The following is a 16320-nucleotide window of genomic DNA, read 5'->3' on the forward strand; positions in this document are numbered from 1 at the left end:
TCAACGAGGCAGGAAGCTCATGGTGAATCTTCCAGGGATTGTGCCAAAGCCGACATATTGTGGGGACATGTCTATGTCTTGGGGTGCCTGTGGAGACTTGAAGTGGAAGTTCTGCATAATGGTTGTAAAGAAGATGAAGAGCTCCATTTTAGCCAGGTTTTCTCCAAAACAGTATCGCTTTCCTGGAGAAGAGAAGGGGTAGAGGATGGAAGTGAAGCCAATTGTCATGCCACCTCACCCTATGCCAGGCCACAGCTGGATTCCCCAAGGGCCTGCAGCACTGTAGTCTGAAGGATGTCTCTGAGCCTTTGTATCCCTTGTACATTGGGGGGATGACCCATGACAAGCTGGCACAATGAGAAGTCTAAATACCCCTCCAACTAATAGACTCTCAAGTATGGCTGCTCTGCTATCGCCTACTAAATCTTGTCTGAGCCTTGATTTTTCCTATCTCTGAAAGGGGTTTGATCATGCCTCTCCTTTGGCCTGAGTCCACAAGGAAATTGCATTTGGTTGGCTGGAAGGCAGACTCCAACAGCAAATTCCAAACTGGAGACAGGACCAACACTACACTTCAGAGAGAGGAGCCAGGAAGTGTTAGGCCTGTGGGTATGAACAGGGCCCTCTTACCAATGGAAAGGGCACAAAAGCGTTGCTCTTCTTAAACTGCCCTTTGTCATCCAGAAAGTGCTGGGGGTCAAAGTCATTGGGGTTGGAGAAGAATTGGGGGTCCTTCAGCACAGAACTCAGTATGGGCAAAACATCCGTGCCCTGAAAGAGAGGAGCCATGGGGACTGATGAGGCCGGATGAGAGATGAGCACCCTCGGAGCTCACAGGATTGGAAGGAAGAGGAGAAAGCTGAGGGCGAAGCATCAGGGAATGTGAGGTTAACATCCCTGGGACAGGTTCTCTTAGAGAAGTTGTAGTTCATGTTTTCTAAGGTCATTGGAGCGACACAGACTCTGTGTCTCCTGGGACAGGTTGCTGGGGAATGAGAAAGCTCATGCCTATCAATTTAGGAGGTCCTGAGACTGGGAGGTTCACACTCCCGGACACAGAGGGTTTGGGATGCTTAGGGACTGTGTGCCTTGGCAGGATGCTTAGAGGACAGGAGACTCTTCAGCATAAGAAACAAGTTCTAGAGAAATGGGTTCATGTTCCTTACAACAGGAGTTTGCTAAACATAGGGTTGATCACTGGACAATCTGAGGGAGACCCAGGATCCAGGAGACTCTGAGCAGCTCGGCTGAAAGGGCATGATGAGCAAATGTTTGTTTGAGAAGAAAGGACAGTGTGGAATATTCCTGAAGTTTCCTTCAGGCTGGGCAGAGCAGCACCTTGGGGATGAGGAAGTCCCGAAACTTGATGTTCTTGGTGGTGCTACGAGGCACACCTAAAGGAATTACGTCTACAAATCTCTGGATCTCATTGATCACAGCCTCGGTGTAGGGCATCTTCAAATGGTCCTCGTACTTGGGTGGCCGGTTCCTGCCAATCACCTGGTCAATTTCCTCATGCATCTTAGCTGAGAAGAGAAGATATGCTTATGTGTCTTAAAAAGGGAATATAGATTAAATATGCAAATCCAAATGGTAATGTGGAATTATGGGTGGCATCTTGTAGATCATTTGCAGTAGATGTTGGCCATATTTGGTGCTGGAGTAAGTTTCCATTAACCTTCTTGGGCCAGAATCACATGCATTTGCAAAAGAGACTTACAGAATGACCCGAGAATAACAGGTAAGGGACCTTGTATGATGGAGAGTAGTTTACAAATTGGTTCAGGCCTTCACCATGTTTAAAACAGCTAGTGAGACTCAGCTTAAGATGGGTAGTTTGCAGGGACAGACTAGCACCCCAGGATCCCCACTGATGCTGCGCTCCAGACACACCCTTCTCTAAACAAGTTACATGCATCCCAATGACCTGGAACATCACTATAGCAACATCGTTGAACATATCCCAGAACTAGAGCAAGTGGATCAATCCAGCCTGAACAGGTCTTAGGTGCGTGCTAAGTAAAGCAAATTGATCTTTGAGTGAACTTTTAGGGAAAACGACCATTTACCATCTTATGCCTGCATGTGATTGGACATGCCCATGATTAAAACTACATGCACTGTGATTAAAACTACATGCATTAAAATGACATGCCTAATTAACAGAGGCTTACATAACTCAAGCCTATCAATCAAAACATAAAACCACCCACACCCTACCCCTACCAACCAACTCTTCCTTTTCCTGAACCCACAAATGGAAACCCTAGACAATAACCAGGGCTCCTCCTCAGCAAATCCTGCTCAGCCCACTGCTCCTCTGCAGTGTAGCTATTCATTTTGCTTTCCCCTTGAATTGGAAAAATCCCTCAAGGCTTTGCCATGTGTTGTACTTCTTCAGAAGAAGATGGTAAGAACCTGGAGCAGCTGATCAGATGGTGATCAGCACTAACAAGTGGACTTCTATCACATCAGTCTTCCTCCTGACTTTCTGAGGACTCATAGATCTGGGAGAACTGGGGTTAGGGTAGCCCATTTCTGGAATGTTGGGGGTGGGGGTATGCAGCCTCCACTTTCCTGTGCTCTGTAGCCTTACCTGCAATGTGAGGGTTCTTCATGAGCAGCAGGAAGCCATAACGCATGGTTGTGCTGACAGTCTCTGTGCCCCCAAAGAAAAAGTTCAGTGTGGTTGTCAACAGGTTCCTCATGTGAAACTGAGTTTGGGGGTTCTTCTTCTCCTACAGGGAGAAGGGCATTTATGATGAGTCTGTTATCACTCCTTGGGGAACTACTGGAAGTTTCCCTTAGATTCACTTATCTTAGGTTCATATTAAGGTGGGAAGAGAGACCCTGATCAACCAGCTCTCCCCTGGTGATGGCTCTTCCCAAGAACTTCTTCCTTGGTCTTTCCCTGGGTGAATCTCTGTCCTTTTGCTATCAACTTAGTTGATGTTTTAAAAAAGAGGAGAGAAAGAGGAGGAGGTAAGAAAGGGGAGAGAAAGAGAGGATAGAGACAAAGGGGCGATGAAACTTAGAAGCAGTTCCTATGAGATGGAAAATCAGAATTTGGAGTGGAAGCATCTTAACTCTTTCTCGTGTGTGTGTGTGTGTGTGTGTGTGTGTGTGTGTGTGTGTGTGTGTGTGCTGATTATTTGTGGGTGCGTGTGTGCATGTGGATGTCCATACCCATGAATATACATGAGGCAACCAGAGGAGACCATTGGGTATCTTCTCTCATTTTCTGCCTTATTCCTTTGAGACAGGGTCTGGCATTGAACCTGGCCGACTGTCCAGCAAGCTCTTGGGATCCACATGTCTCCACTCTCCAGTGCTGTGATAACAGGCACCCATGGTCCTCACACCTATGCAGTGAGCACTCTTAGCCCCTGCGCCTCTCCCAAGCCTCACTTTCGATCCTTGGGAAAGCAGATTACATAAATCCTCATCTTATTTCTTAAAGATGGGGAATGGACATACATGTGAACTTGAGGCCCCTCTGTGATCACATTGTGAAGCCCGGTCACCTATTCACATGGGTTATCTGAGGACCAGGGTAGGGGAGATTGGAGACAATGCTGGTAAAGGACCCTGCCTTGGAGCCACAGAGACCAGGTTTCAGCCAGAACCCCCTGCTCCCTGCAGCCTGTCCCCAGACAAGCAGCCTAGCGTCTCTGGGTTGCATTTTCCTAATTCTAGACCTAGGTGCACAGTGGAATGTGCTCCCAAGCCAGGGTTGGTTCTAAGTGGGTGAGTATTGTCAAACACTGAAAAACAGCGCCTGGCACCTGGTGGCGCTGTGGGAGTGGCTAGTGTGCATGTTTGCATTCACTTGTCCTCTCATAAGGGCTCAGTAGCTGGGTGAGTGGCAAATCAGGACGAGAGGGGTGAGGATTACTATGCTGGGAGCTAACATGCATGATCTCCTGCCCCACCCAACCCTAAGCTTTGCACTATCCACCAATAGCTATTGGGAGTACCTCCTGCATGCGGATGAGAAAAGAGTCGATGAAGTCCCGGGAGGAATTGGGATCCAGGGTGCGCTGGTTCTGTTCCACCTTCCTGGCTAGGAAGTCCTCCAGCCCCTGTATATCCTTGTAGGCCTGGTGCTGGGGTCCTGGCAGGTGCTTCATCACTGAATAGAACATCTCAAAGAGCTGGGATGGGAGAGAGGAAACAGTGGGAGGACAGCTGTCAGCATCAGGACCCAAAGAGAATAGGACCTGAGAAAGAGCAGAGAAGGCTTCAAAACCTTCCTCCGCTTCCCAGGTATTTAGTTGCTGGTTAAAGGGAACACGATTATGTTTCCATGTGGGTTTATCCACAAATTTGGGTAAGATGGACGGGGGGGCGTATCTGCAGCACCAGTTATTAGGGTAAAAACTGATAAAGGCAGAAACCCATGTACGTATTCAGCTGAGGTTGGATAGAAAGACATCTTGGTGTGTCATTGTTGGGTAGGTCTGTTGTGGCAACCCCACAAGTGGCTAGGCACTCAGACAGACCAGGCTGGCACAGCTTTCCAGATAACTGTTTGCATTTGGGTTGTTGGTTGCCGTGCATGTGTCTAGGCATTAAGTGAGGTTGTTTGCCGGTGTCATGGTGGAGAAAACTCGGGTGTGAGCATTTAGGTGTTCAAGTGCATTGCCTAGAGTACTCCCGTGAGATTCACTGAATGGCCCTGGCTAGAGAACATGTCTGTGGGTGTGTGTAGTTAACCTATCCAGGTCATTGTGTGTTTGGAATCTCAGCTGAGGTACCTGTTTGGATTTTCACTTATCTATGTGGACTGAACAGGTAACCCTTGTATGGATATTTTTAAAAGCATTTGTGACACTTAAATTATGTGTATGTGTCTCTGCATAGGTGTGTGTGTACATGATTGCAGGTACTAAAGATGTTGGATCCCCTGGAGTTCAGGCTGTTGTAAGCCACTTAAAGTGGGTGGTAGGAAATAAATTTGGGTCCATTTCTCTGTGTGTGAAGTCGTCCAGAAGGGCTCGGTAGCAGCAGCTGTCAGGGGTTAAGGGAACTGGGGAGGGGACACCTGCCCCAGAAGGGAGGCTGGATGGAAGAGCTGTGTCTAGTTGCACACTCTGGTTTGGTTGGCATCTGTTGAGATAATCAGTTGCCATGGGGATTCCGTATTGGTACCTTTCTTAGGGTTTGATCTCATTGTTTAGCTGTCCAGGATGGGAGCATATTTGAGGAGGTCATGTCCAGAGAAGGATGTCCAATCAAGGCACTGGTGGCCATGCCAGGATTCTGTGGGAGGATTTCATAGGGGTTCCAGCTGAGGCTCGAAGTGATTACCTGTCCAGCTGAAGTAGCTGTGAACTGGAAACTCCGCATCATCATGCCCAACAGAGACAGGAATTCTTTGTTGTCATAATCAAAGCGGTCCCCAAACACAATGGAACTGATGACATTAGAGACGGTTCGGCTCATGTAGAAGGTGGGATCTATGTTAGCACCTGGGAGTCGGGCCAGAGTTGAAAGGGAAGAGGGTTGGAGAAGCAGGGCCCAGCTGGTGGCAGTGTTAGCACCAGAGATTGGGTGCCTTTCCCAAAGTCCCCATTGTCTGTCTCAACACATAACTGTGGTGATATTTTATTTGTGCTTTAATAAGTAAAGCTTTCCTGGAGATCAGAGGGAAAAGGCCAGCCATTATAAACAAATAAAGAAGTCAGGCAGCGATAGCACACACCCTTAATCCTATCACTTAGCAGGCAGGATCTCTGTGTGTTCAAGGCCACACTGAAAACAGAGCCAGGCGTGATGGCACGTGCCTTAATTCCAGAACTAGTTAACCATGGGGGTCTGGAGGTCTGTACAGACAGAAAGTGACAGAGCTGGGCAGGAAGAGGACGTGATGTAAATCAGATGGCAGAAGCAAAACAGACAACAAGGCATATGTGCATGGGTAGACAGGAAATAACTCGCATTTGGAAGCTGCAGAGTTGGTGAGGTAAGGTTGGCTGGTGGTTTTCCCTACTTCCCTGATCTCTCCACGGCTTTTGCCCCTGTATTTGGCTCCGTGTCTTTTATTTAGTAAGATCATTTAGATATTCATCGACACGTAACTCTTCAGAATCTGCTGTTTCTCTTATGTATTCCATGACCCTCCACCTTACCATTTGTGTCCCGAAAGGCCTGTATGAGAAAGCCCGCCTCCTCTATGACCCGCTCCTCTATGCCACGCTTGCCAAAGCCCAAGTCCCTCAGGGTGGAGATGGAGAAGCGCCTGAGTTGCTTGGACGCCCCCCTCCCCGGAGCTCAGCAGCACACCTGGGGAGCCAAACACAAGCACAGGAAGAGGTTAGAGAGGTATATTTGGGCAAGCTGGTACCTCTGACAAATTCCTGGAGGGTATGTGGTTGGGCAAAGGGCTGGAATGAGAGGGGTGGGTAAAAGGAAGAAGGAGGAAGCCAGGAAGCTGGGAAACTTGAGAAAGATCCAAATTCAGAGTGAGTGTCAGAGACAGAGACACGGAGACAACAGTAAAAGGAAGAAGGAGGGATTGGAGAGACAGCTCAGCAGTTAAGAGCACTTAGCTTCTAGCTGATCAGAGTTTGATTCCCAGAATCCACGTGTTAGCTCACAGAAGTCTGTAACTCCAGTTCCAGGGAATCTGATGCCCACTTCTGGCCTCCATGGGCACCAGGAAGGCACATGGTACACGGACATCATGCAGGTAAAACAAATATAAAGACTATAAAAATAATTATTAAACCAGGCAGTGGGGGCACAAGCCTTGAATCCCAGAATTTAGGAGGCAGAGGCAGGTGGATCTCTATGAGTTCGAGGCCAGCCTGGCTACACTGAGAAACCTTATCTCAAAAAACAAAACAAAATTATTAAATGTTTTCTTTTTTAAGATTTATTTATTATGTATACAGAAGAGGGCACCATATCTCATTACAGATGGTTGTGAGCCACCATGTGGGTGCTGGGAATTGAACTCAGGTCCTCTGGAAGAGTAGTCAGTGCTCTTAACCAACGAGCCATCTCTCCAGCCCTAAATGTTTTTTAAAGAGAGAGTGAGAGGCTGTGTCAGGATAGATGGCAACACAGAGAGACAAGGAGAAAACCTAAAGGAAAGAAGGAAGAGGATCACAAGACATGAGATTTGGATGGATTTTAAAATTGTTGACTAAACTGGGTGTGGTGGTGTGCCCTTTACTCCCAGCGCTCAGGAGGTGGAGGCAAGTGGATCTGAGTTCGAGGCCAGCCTGGTCTACAGAGAGTTCCAGGGCAGGCAGGACTACACAGAGAAACCCTGTCTCAAAAAACAAAATAAAAGTAAAAATCATGACTGATTCTAAACTGAACTCGATAAAGAGAAACATAGGCAGAGTCTAGAGACATGGGTCTCTAAAACAGACATCATGTAAGGTTTTCACAGAGGAAGAAGAAACAGAGGGAGGGGTTGCTGGAGAGCAAGCACATTGCTAAGAGTGACTAATTGAAGAGATTCTGGGATGAAGTTACAAAACAGGATCCCAGCAGGCATTAGGAGTTCAGTTGATATCCCTGGGAGGCCTGTTCCTTTCTGAAGGGAAACAGAGGAGCAGTGGGTTTTGGGGGGCTGTGGAGAGTGGACTGGGGGGGATGGAGGGAGGGGAGCATTTGGTTGGCATGTATTATATGAGAGAAGAATGACTAAAAAGAGTTGGCATAGTCTGGGGCTGAAGGAATGGTTCAGCAGTCAGCAACTGCTGTTGCTAAGAACAGAGTTCAGTTCCCAATTCCACAAGTGCCTGTAACTCTGGCTCTGACATCTGATGACCTCTTCTGGCCCTCATAGACACAGATACACACACACACACACACAGAGAGAGAGAGAGAGACAGACAGACAGACAGACAGACAGAGAAATAAAGCAAACCATTTTATTTAAAAACAAACAAACAAGGGTTGGGGATTTAGCTCAGTGATAGAGCACTTGTCTAGCAAGCACAAGGCCCTGGGTTCAATCCTCAGCTACAAAACAAACAAACAAACAAATAGGCAAGAGAGCGATGGCACATGTCTTTAATGCCAGAACTTGGGAGGTAGAGATGGATGGATCTTTGAGTTGGAGGTCAGCCTGGTCTACAGAGGGAGTTTCAGCACAGCCAAGGCTGTCATATAGAGAAACCCTGTCTCAAAAAAAAAACAAACCAAAAAATTTTTAAAAAAAAAATTTTTTTAAGTCTGTAAGATCTGGGAAGGGATACCCAGCAAGAGAAATCAGGGAGACACTAATAGAAACACAGAAATGCAGGGAGAATAAGATATAGAAATTCTAAAACAATTCAGAGGTACACAGAGCAAATTAGCATTAAACAGGCAAATGGATCAAAGACCAGAGAAAGAGCTTGGAGTGTGCAGGTGAGTTGGGGAAGACTATGGAACCTGCAGCCACACATCTGTCTGGCCTAATCCCCCCCCACTGCTGTCACCCTTACCGTAGCCTTTGAAGAACCAGTCCAGGAAAGCTTGCTGTCCAAGGCCGCTGAATTCCTCAGCCTGGTCGATCAGAGCTGCTTCACTGCATCATAACCCCAGCAGGACCAGAGTACCACAGCAGGACGAGACCCCAGGTAGATAGTGAACACAGGACCATACTGCTCCCTGATCTGAGGGAGTGATTCGAGGAGCTATAGAAGTCATATGAACTGCCAGTGTCCTGACGTCAGGTACTTGGGATGCATTAGGAACTGGCTATCACACCCCTAAGCCCCCTTTCCTTTGTCTGCATTCTGACCTAGTCAATCTTCTTGCCTTGGAACCCCAGACACACAGGGCATGCTCCGCACCCCAAACTCACCCCTCTCCCTGCCCAGTACTACCTTTAAAAGAGAGTCACGAAACTTCTCTGTGTCCAGTTCCAGGAAGTTCCCAATGAAGGGCAATGGGGTGGGTCCCGGAGGCATCTTTCCCAACAGTCTCCTCCGCCTCCACACAGACATTATGATCATGATGCTGAGGCAGGTCAGCACAGCCACCAGGAGCATCCCTGAGGCCAGCATGGTGGCAGTGGGAGGGACAGGCAGGTGATGATCTGGGACAGTGAGCCTTTATACTCTAGGCTGAGGTGAGATGTTGGCTCCTGTTTAATAATTTCCTCCCAACTATTGCCCTGCCATGCAACTGCCTTGGTTATGACACCAGCAGCAAAGGAGGAGGAGGTGTCAACCTCTGGGCTGCTTTTCATGGAGTGGATTCTAGGAGAGAAGAAAGAGTGCCAGGGTTGCGTAAGAGAATGTGAGTGCGGATTAGGAAACTTCCAAAATTGAAGAGATACTTATATCTACAGGGAAAGCGCCCAAATAGAGGGTGAAGGGTCTCAAATAGAGAAAGGACTTCACAGACATGGATTTGGGGTTTTAGAAAGAATCCAATTTGGATTGCACAGGACGTGCTTGCTGTAGAATTAGACACTTTTGTGAGAAGGCACATAGGTTAACCATATTAGGAGGGGAGATTCCAGGGTCACCATCTGAAGATGTGGGGTGAATCGAGGATCCAGACATGTGGGTGTGGAGTTCTTGGCAAGTGACATATATGGAATGTCTAGTAGAATCCTGTAGTCAGAACCTGTGTTCAGGTGTCCATCTTAGCTTTGCTACTGTACAGTCTCCCAGTACCAAGAGTTCTTTAAGAAAGTGGCAAAGTGAGGCCATGATTGACACCGTATAACCATATAACCAAGATTTTCCAAAGCCCACATGTTGGGAAGAAGGGGGGTCAGGCTAGAGTCACATAGAGTCTCTGGAACCTTACACAGAGTTGGAAGGAAAACAGTGAAAGTTGCAGTTGGCAGAGAGGTTGACCTGGTCTAACAAAGCAGTGATACCAGTCCCCAACCACCACAACTGCCCCCAAAGTTCCCAATTAGTTTTTAGTTAAATTAGATTGTAGAATTGCTCACACAATGGTCACAGTGACTAATTGCCTTCAAAGTATGTTTATACCTATAGCCCTGGCTGCGCTCAGCCTTTCATAGAAGCCTCTTTTTACAGTAGACGAAAAAAAAAATCAGTGCAGAGACATTTAATTGGTCTAGGTGTTGAGAACAGAAGACTGGACACCACAGGGATCAAGAGGGGGTTCCAGAGGAGGGAAGAAGACCAGCAGGTGTGGGGAAGGGGAGGACAGAGAGATGCAAGGCCGTGCAGGTGAATATGGTGAATGTGGGATATGAAAGGCTTCGAGTCTTCATGAAACTAGAAACTATGTGCAGTTACTTACACCAGCTCACAGGATATGAAGCTGAGGAGGCATTGGCAGCTGAGAGCTGCTGGGAAGGAGAGAGCTGTGTGTTCTTTAAGGGGCTGGCTCGCTATGTTGACCATGCTCCAGAGAATACCCACTCATCCAAGAGTATATGGGAAGCACCAAGTGAACGTGGATGGCTTAGAGGTTAAGAACACTTGTGGCCCTAGACGAGGACCTGGGTTCCACTCTCAGCATCCACACGGTGTCTCACAACTGTCTGCAATCCTCTTCCAGGGGCTCCAACTCCTTCTTGGGACCTCAGTGGGCACCAGGAATGTGCATGGTGTGTATTCATACTTGCAGGCAAAACACTCATCACATAAAACAATAGGATAAAAAGTGTTGAAAGAGGACACAGGGAGAGCTGAATGGGTAGGAGAGCTGGTGTGGATCTGGATACTTTGGGAGGAAAGAATAAATAAGATAAACATATTTGAAATAATCAAAGGACAAATACAAATATGTGCAGCTCAAAGAATATGAAAAAAATAAAGACTGAGTATAAGAAGTAAATAATGTTATCAACAGTGAAGCCCAGAGAGCTAGAGAGAGAAACAGAGACATGAGCAGAGGCCGATGTTGGTAGGCAGTTACTGACATACACAGGAGTGGAGAGTCAGACGTGAGAGCGTGAGATGAGCTGGCCATAGTCATCAAGAGATGCTACAGACAGGAAATCAGAGATCTCCGCTTTTTCTCCTCGTTCTTGTCCCCCCCTTCCCTTCACTCATGCCTCCTCTCTGTCTCACTCTCTGTGTTCATCTTCTCTGTTTCCAGCACTGCATTTCTGATTCCACTTACTCTGCTGCTGCTCATGGCAGTGCCCCTATGGCTGTCCACCCTGTGCCTCAAGCTTGGTGTGAAGGGTATAGGGCGGCACTGATGGCTGGCGCTGGATACTGCGAGTGGAGGAATCATGAGCCATGATACCTTTTAGAGCTTTATTAGGAGAAGGGGAGACAGAGACAGAGACCGAGAGAGCACTTGGGAGTGCACGTCTGGCCTTTAGGCTGGGACACAGTCACCTGCTGATGAAGTAATAAGGTGCCAAGCTGCGCATATACAGAATCCTTACATCGTGCCCAGAGTCCAGTGGAGCTTATGTTCAGGACCCAACAGGTGGTCTCACCCTGCCCCAATCAGCATCTGAACAGCAGGGAACTGTCCAGGGCCCCAGTGGCTGAGCTCAGAGATGCAGCATGCAGATAATTGGGGAAGCCCAGGGATGAGTCCTCTACCTCCTTCATTTCTTCAAAGTTGGAGATGATGGCAGTGACAGATGATGTCCTGAATAGAGACTCACTGATCACTCCTTCACAGCTGTCCATTAAGTCTGTTGTTGTTGTTGTTGTTATTTTGTGAAGGCTTTGCAATGATGACATCTTCAGCCCAGTGGACCACCAACTTCTTAAGGATTGGAATTTGGCTCTGCATGTTCACGTATGAATGTATGGAACCATCTCCATTCCATTTGGTAAATTATTCTGTGTTGAATCAACAAACAGTGAAAGACCCATGGTCTGGTGAATTGCGCCACAGCTGTGAACTTTGGCAGAGGGGGCCTTTCGTGACTGCCTTTTGGCAGACTCATAGTCACTTTCAAAGGGTCCTTGGCCAGAAGGACTGAGCAGCATTGGGATTTAGGCTGAGATGTCATTGTCAGCCCTTACTTAGTGTGTCCTGTTGATCCAGAGTCAGAGAAAAGAAAGGACTTGAGAAAGGGTCCTGCAACCTTGGAGTTCTGGTCTACCCCACTCAAGCTCCACTCTCCTTCTTCATCTCTGGCTAGCGTGTCTGTCCTCTGACTGGCAGTCTGCACTGTCACGCAACAACATGTTGCCAGAAGCAGTGACTCAGCTGAGTTCCATCCTGGAGAGCTCTCCTCCTCATCCTCCAGGGATGTAAAATTACTGGACATGTTTAAGTAAAGCCATGTGAGGTTTAGATTTCATAGAAAGCTCCACAGTTCTGATACCTGCCAGCTCAACTGATGGAAAACAGAGCTGAGATGTAAATGAAAGAGAAATATAAACAGAACAAGGCTCTTGATGTCATTGAAATAAGGAGTGGGAACTGGAGGGATGACTCAGCAGTTAAGAGAACCTTCTGCTTTTGCAGAGGATCAGAGTCAGCTCCCAGCACCCCAGGAGAGAACACAAACACCTGTAACTCTAGTTTCAAGTGACCTTCTTATGGTCCCCTCAGCCACTGCATAGACAGGGTGCTCACACGGATAAGCAGGCACGCACATGCGTATCAATTAAAGAATAAGTAAATAAATTTGAAATAAGACACATAAGAAGATAATACTATGATTTATGTGGCAACAAATTAAATAACATAAAGTAATAAACAAGTTTTTAGAAATGTACAAAAAAAACCCAACTAATTCAGAAAGAAATTAAAATATCTGTACAGACCTATATAGAAAAGTAAAAATAACAATAACAAACAAGTCTATCTAAAAAAAACTGTCTAAGACTTGGTGATTTCAAAATTGAATGCCATCAAATATGTTTAGAAGCACAAACACCAAGTCTTTTCCATTTTTCCAATTAATTCAAGAGGGATTATTTCCTAATTCATTCTAAATTTCAATATCCTGTACATACAATCTCTAAAGAAAGTGGACTAAAAAACACTCAATAAACTGCTAGGTGTTAAAATTTTTCACCATATAGAAGGGATTATACAGTTATATGACAACATTATACAGATAATGACAACATTAAATTCATCCTGGGACCACAGGGATTGTTCTGTGAGGGACCCCAAAACAACTTGACCATACAGCTACCATGACAGGCTTAAAGGCCCAGACACAGCTTCTAGCAGACCCCACTCAGTGGGGCCTGCATCTAAGGGGAAATACCTGCAGCCCAAACACAGCTTCTGGCAGGCAACACCTGGACCTAGGAAGAGCCCTAAGCTGAGCCCACCCAGTGGGGCCTGCATCTAAGAGGAAATACCTGACATTCCAAACATTCCCTATACCCCTAGACAAATGTCAGCCAATCAGGGTCCTGAACCCTGGAAGTCCCCTCACCCCAACTTCTGCTATGATAAAAACCCCACCCTGCTGGGGTTCTGAGCTCTCTGCTCTCACAGAGAGAGAGAGAGAGAGAGAGAGAGAGAGAGAGAGAGAGAGAGAGAGAGTGCTCAGAGCTTGAAGATAATAAAAGCTCTTTGCTTTTACATTCAGGATTCAGTCTCCATGGTAGTCTTTTGGGGGTCCCCTCAATCTGAGCATATCAGTTCAATGTGAGAAAATTTGTTGAGTGACAGAGTCAATATTAGAAGAAAACTCTCACACACTTCTCTTAGCTGATGAAGAAAAAGAATGTGACAAACTCTAAAATTCTAATGGCACTAGGGAGATGGCTCAGTCATTTGATTCACACCACCGATATAAAGGGTCACAACAATTGGTTGTGATGGTTATGTCCTCTTGTGGTCTCTGTGGCACTGGGCATGTATGTGGTGCACAGACATACATGAAGACAAAACATCCATGCACACAAAATAAGTAAATAAAAAATTAAAAAATCTGTCTATTACATTTATGTTACTTAACATGTTGGTGAAGAATTTATCATAGTGTTCTCTTATAATCCTCCTTATTTTAAATGTATTTACTTACTTTTTTATTTTTACTAATTTTCTCTCATATATTCTATCCCGTCCACAATTTCCCCTTCCTCCTCTCCTGCAAGCCCCTTCCCTACCTTTCTCTCCCCCAGATCCACTCCTCCTCCATAGCCCTTCAGGAGGCCTCCCCGGGATCTCAACCAAACATGTCATAACAAGTTACATTAAGATGAGGCACATCCCTCTTATCAAGGCTGGATGAGGCACCCCAATAGGAGAAAAGGGGTCCCGAGAGCAGGCAACAGAGTCAGATACAGCCCCTCCCTGCTCCCACTGTTAGGAGTCCCACAAGAACACCAAGCTACACAACATAACATATAACAGAGGACCCAGTGCAGACCCATGCAAGCTCCCTGATTGTTACTTCAGTTTCTGTGAGCCCCTGTGAGACCTCCTTAGTTGATTCTGTGATCCATGTTCTTATGGTGTCCTTGACCCCTCTGGCCCTTTCTTCCCCTTTTCTTTGGGATTCCTCAAACTCTGTCTAATGTTTAGCTGTGAGTCTCTGCATACGCTTCTATCAGTTGTTGGATGAAGCCTCTCTGATGATGATTATGCTAGGCTCCAGTCAACCAGTATAACAGAATATCATTAGGAATCATTTTATTGCCTGGATTTTGTTTGTTTGTTTCCGATCATGTTTGGTTCTATCCTAGGTCTCTGGGCTGTCCAGCCTTTGGTTCCTGGCCCTCCAGGCAGTGTCAGGTGTGGGCTCCCTCTCAAGGTAGCATGGGTCTCAAGCTGGACCAGTCTTTGGTTTGCCACTCTCACAAGTTCTACATCACCTTGACCCCAGCACAAACTGCTCAGTGGTTAAGAGTGCTTACTTATTCTTTAATTGGCATGCATGTGTGTGCCCACTTATTTATCTATGCACCATATGCATGCAGTGCCTGAGGAGGCCAGAAGAGGACTTCATTCACTTGGAATTAGAGTTACAGGCTGTTGTGAGCTGCCATATGGGTGCAGGGAGTCAATCCTGGTCCTCTGCAAGAACAGCAGGGGCTCTTAACTGCTGAGTCATCCCTCCAACCCCCACTTCTTCTTATTTCCATGACTTCAAGCACAATGTCCCATTTATACTCCTGATTCAATCCTTGACTTCTCAGCTCTGTTTTCCATCAGTTGAGCTGGCAGATGCCAATTCCATGGATCTTCTACACAACCAAAGCCTCACACAGCACCATCTAAATAAAAACAATTGACATTTTAATGAGCTAAATATCATTCTCCACTGTTCTTTAATGAGCCAGGCATCATGACACACACCAGTGATCAGCATTCAGGAAGGAGACACAGAAGGATGTGAGTTCAGGAGTTTGAGAGCAGCCTGAAAAAAAAGTGACATGGTATTAAAAAAAAAAAAAAAAATCCCAAAAAGTTGAACGTGCTTTGTTTTTAGTGCAGGTTTTAGTGTATGTTTTCTCTGTGTAAAGATTTAGGCAAGACAACTCTCAGGTTTACTCATCACATTCCCATTCTCCTTTTCACACTACTTTCCCATTTGGTTTCTTCCACCATGTACCCTGTTATACCCACTTCACAATGGAGGCACACATGAAAACATCCATGGCATACCATGAACATGTTGAATTTTCATTTCTCCACAACAAAGGATATTTTAAGTGGGGGCTTTAAATTTCCACAGACTGATAATTTTTCAGTTCCCCTTGTTACTGATTTCTAGATTCACTCTTATGGCAAGAATTGATATTTCTATATTTGAAACACTTTCAAGTGTATCGCATCATATTGTGTGAGCTTGCTTGAAGTCAAAAGTGGAGTTTGTTCCCTATGCAGTTGAGAAGGGGTATTCTGGCCAAGGTCACTTTAGATGTGTGTGCTCTTGCAGCAGATCCTGGAAGGATGAGGAGGAGAGCTCTCCAGGATGGAACTCAGCTGAGTCACTGCTTCTGGCAGCATGTTGTTGCGTGACAGTGCAGACTGCCTGTCAGAGGACAGACACGCTAGCCAGAGATGAAGAAGGAGAGTGGAGCTTGGGTGGGTAGACCAGAACTCCAAGGTTGGGTTGCAGGACCCTTTCTCAAGTCCTTTCTTTTCTCTGACTCTGGATCAATAGGACACACTAAGTAAGGGCTGACAATGACATCTCAGCCCAAATCCCAATGCTGCTCAGTCCCTCTAGCTAAGGACTTTTGAAAGGGACTGTGAGTCTGCCAAAAGGCAGTCACGAAAGGCCCCCTCTGCCAAGGCTCACAGCTGTGGTGCAATTCACCAACCCATGGATCTTTCACTGTTTGTTGATTCAACACAGAATCATTTACCAAATCGAATGGAGAGCATGTGGTAAAAACCAAATTCCAGTCCTAAAGAAGTCAATGGTCCACTGGGTTGAAGATGTCACTGTAAAGTTCTGTCATTCTCAAACAGACTTCACAAGAAGAGAATGTT

General features: G+C 46.3%; 1 protein-coding gene across 1 annotated transcript; it reads right to left on the reverse strand.

The window, feature by feature from the left end:
- Window positions 1-9011, reverse strand: LOC118569368 (cytochrome P450 2A8-like). The gene is given in 12 exon segments (XM_036167139.1): window positions 1-182; window position 239; window positions 631-771; window positions 1339-1526; window positions 2597-2738; window positions 3978-4154; window positions 5311-5471; window positions 6132-6258; window positions 6260-6285; window positions 8448-8525; window positions 8528-8618; window positions 8832-9011. Coding segments are annotated over 12 exon segments (1494 nt in total).
- Window positions 9012-16320: the final 7309 nt, after the last annotated feature.

The sequence above is a fragment of the Onychomys torridus genome, chromosome 1, assembly GCF_903995425.1.
Source record: "Onychomys torridus chromosome 1, mOncTor1.1, whole genome shotgun sequence".
Taxonomy (NCBI): domain Eukaryota; kingdom Metazoa; phylum Chordata; class Mammalia; order Rodentia; family Cricetidae; genus Onychomys; species Onychomys torridus.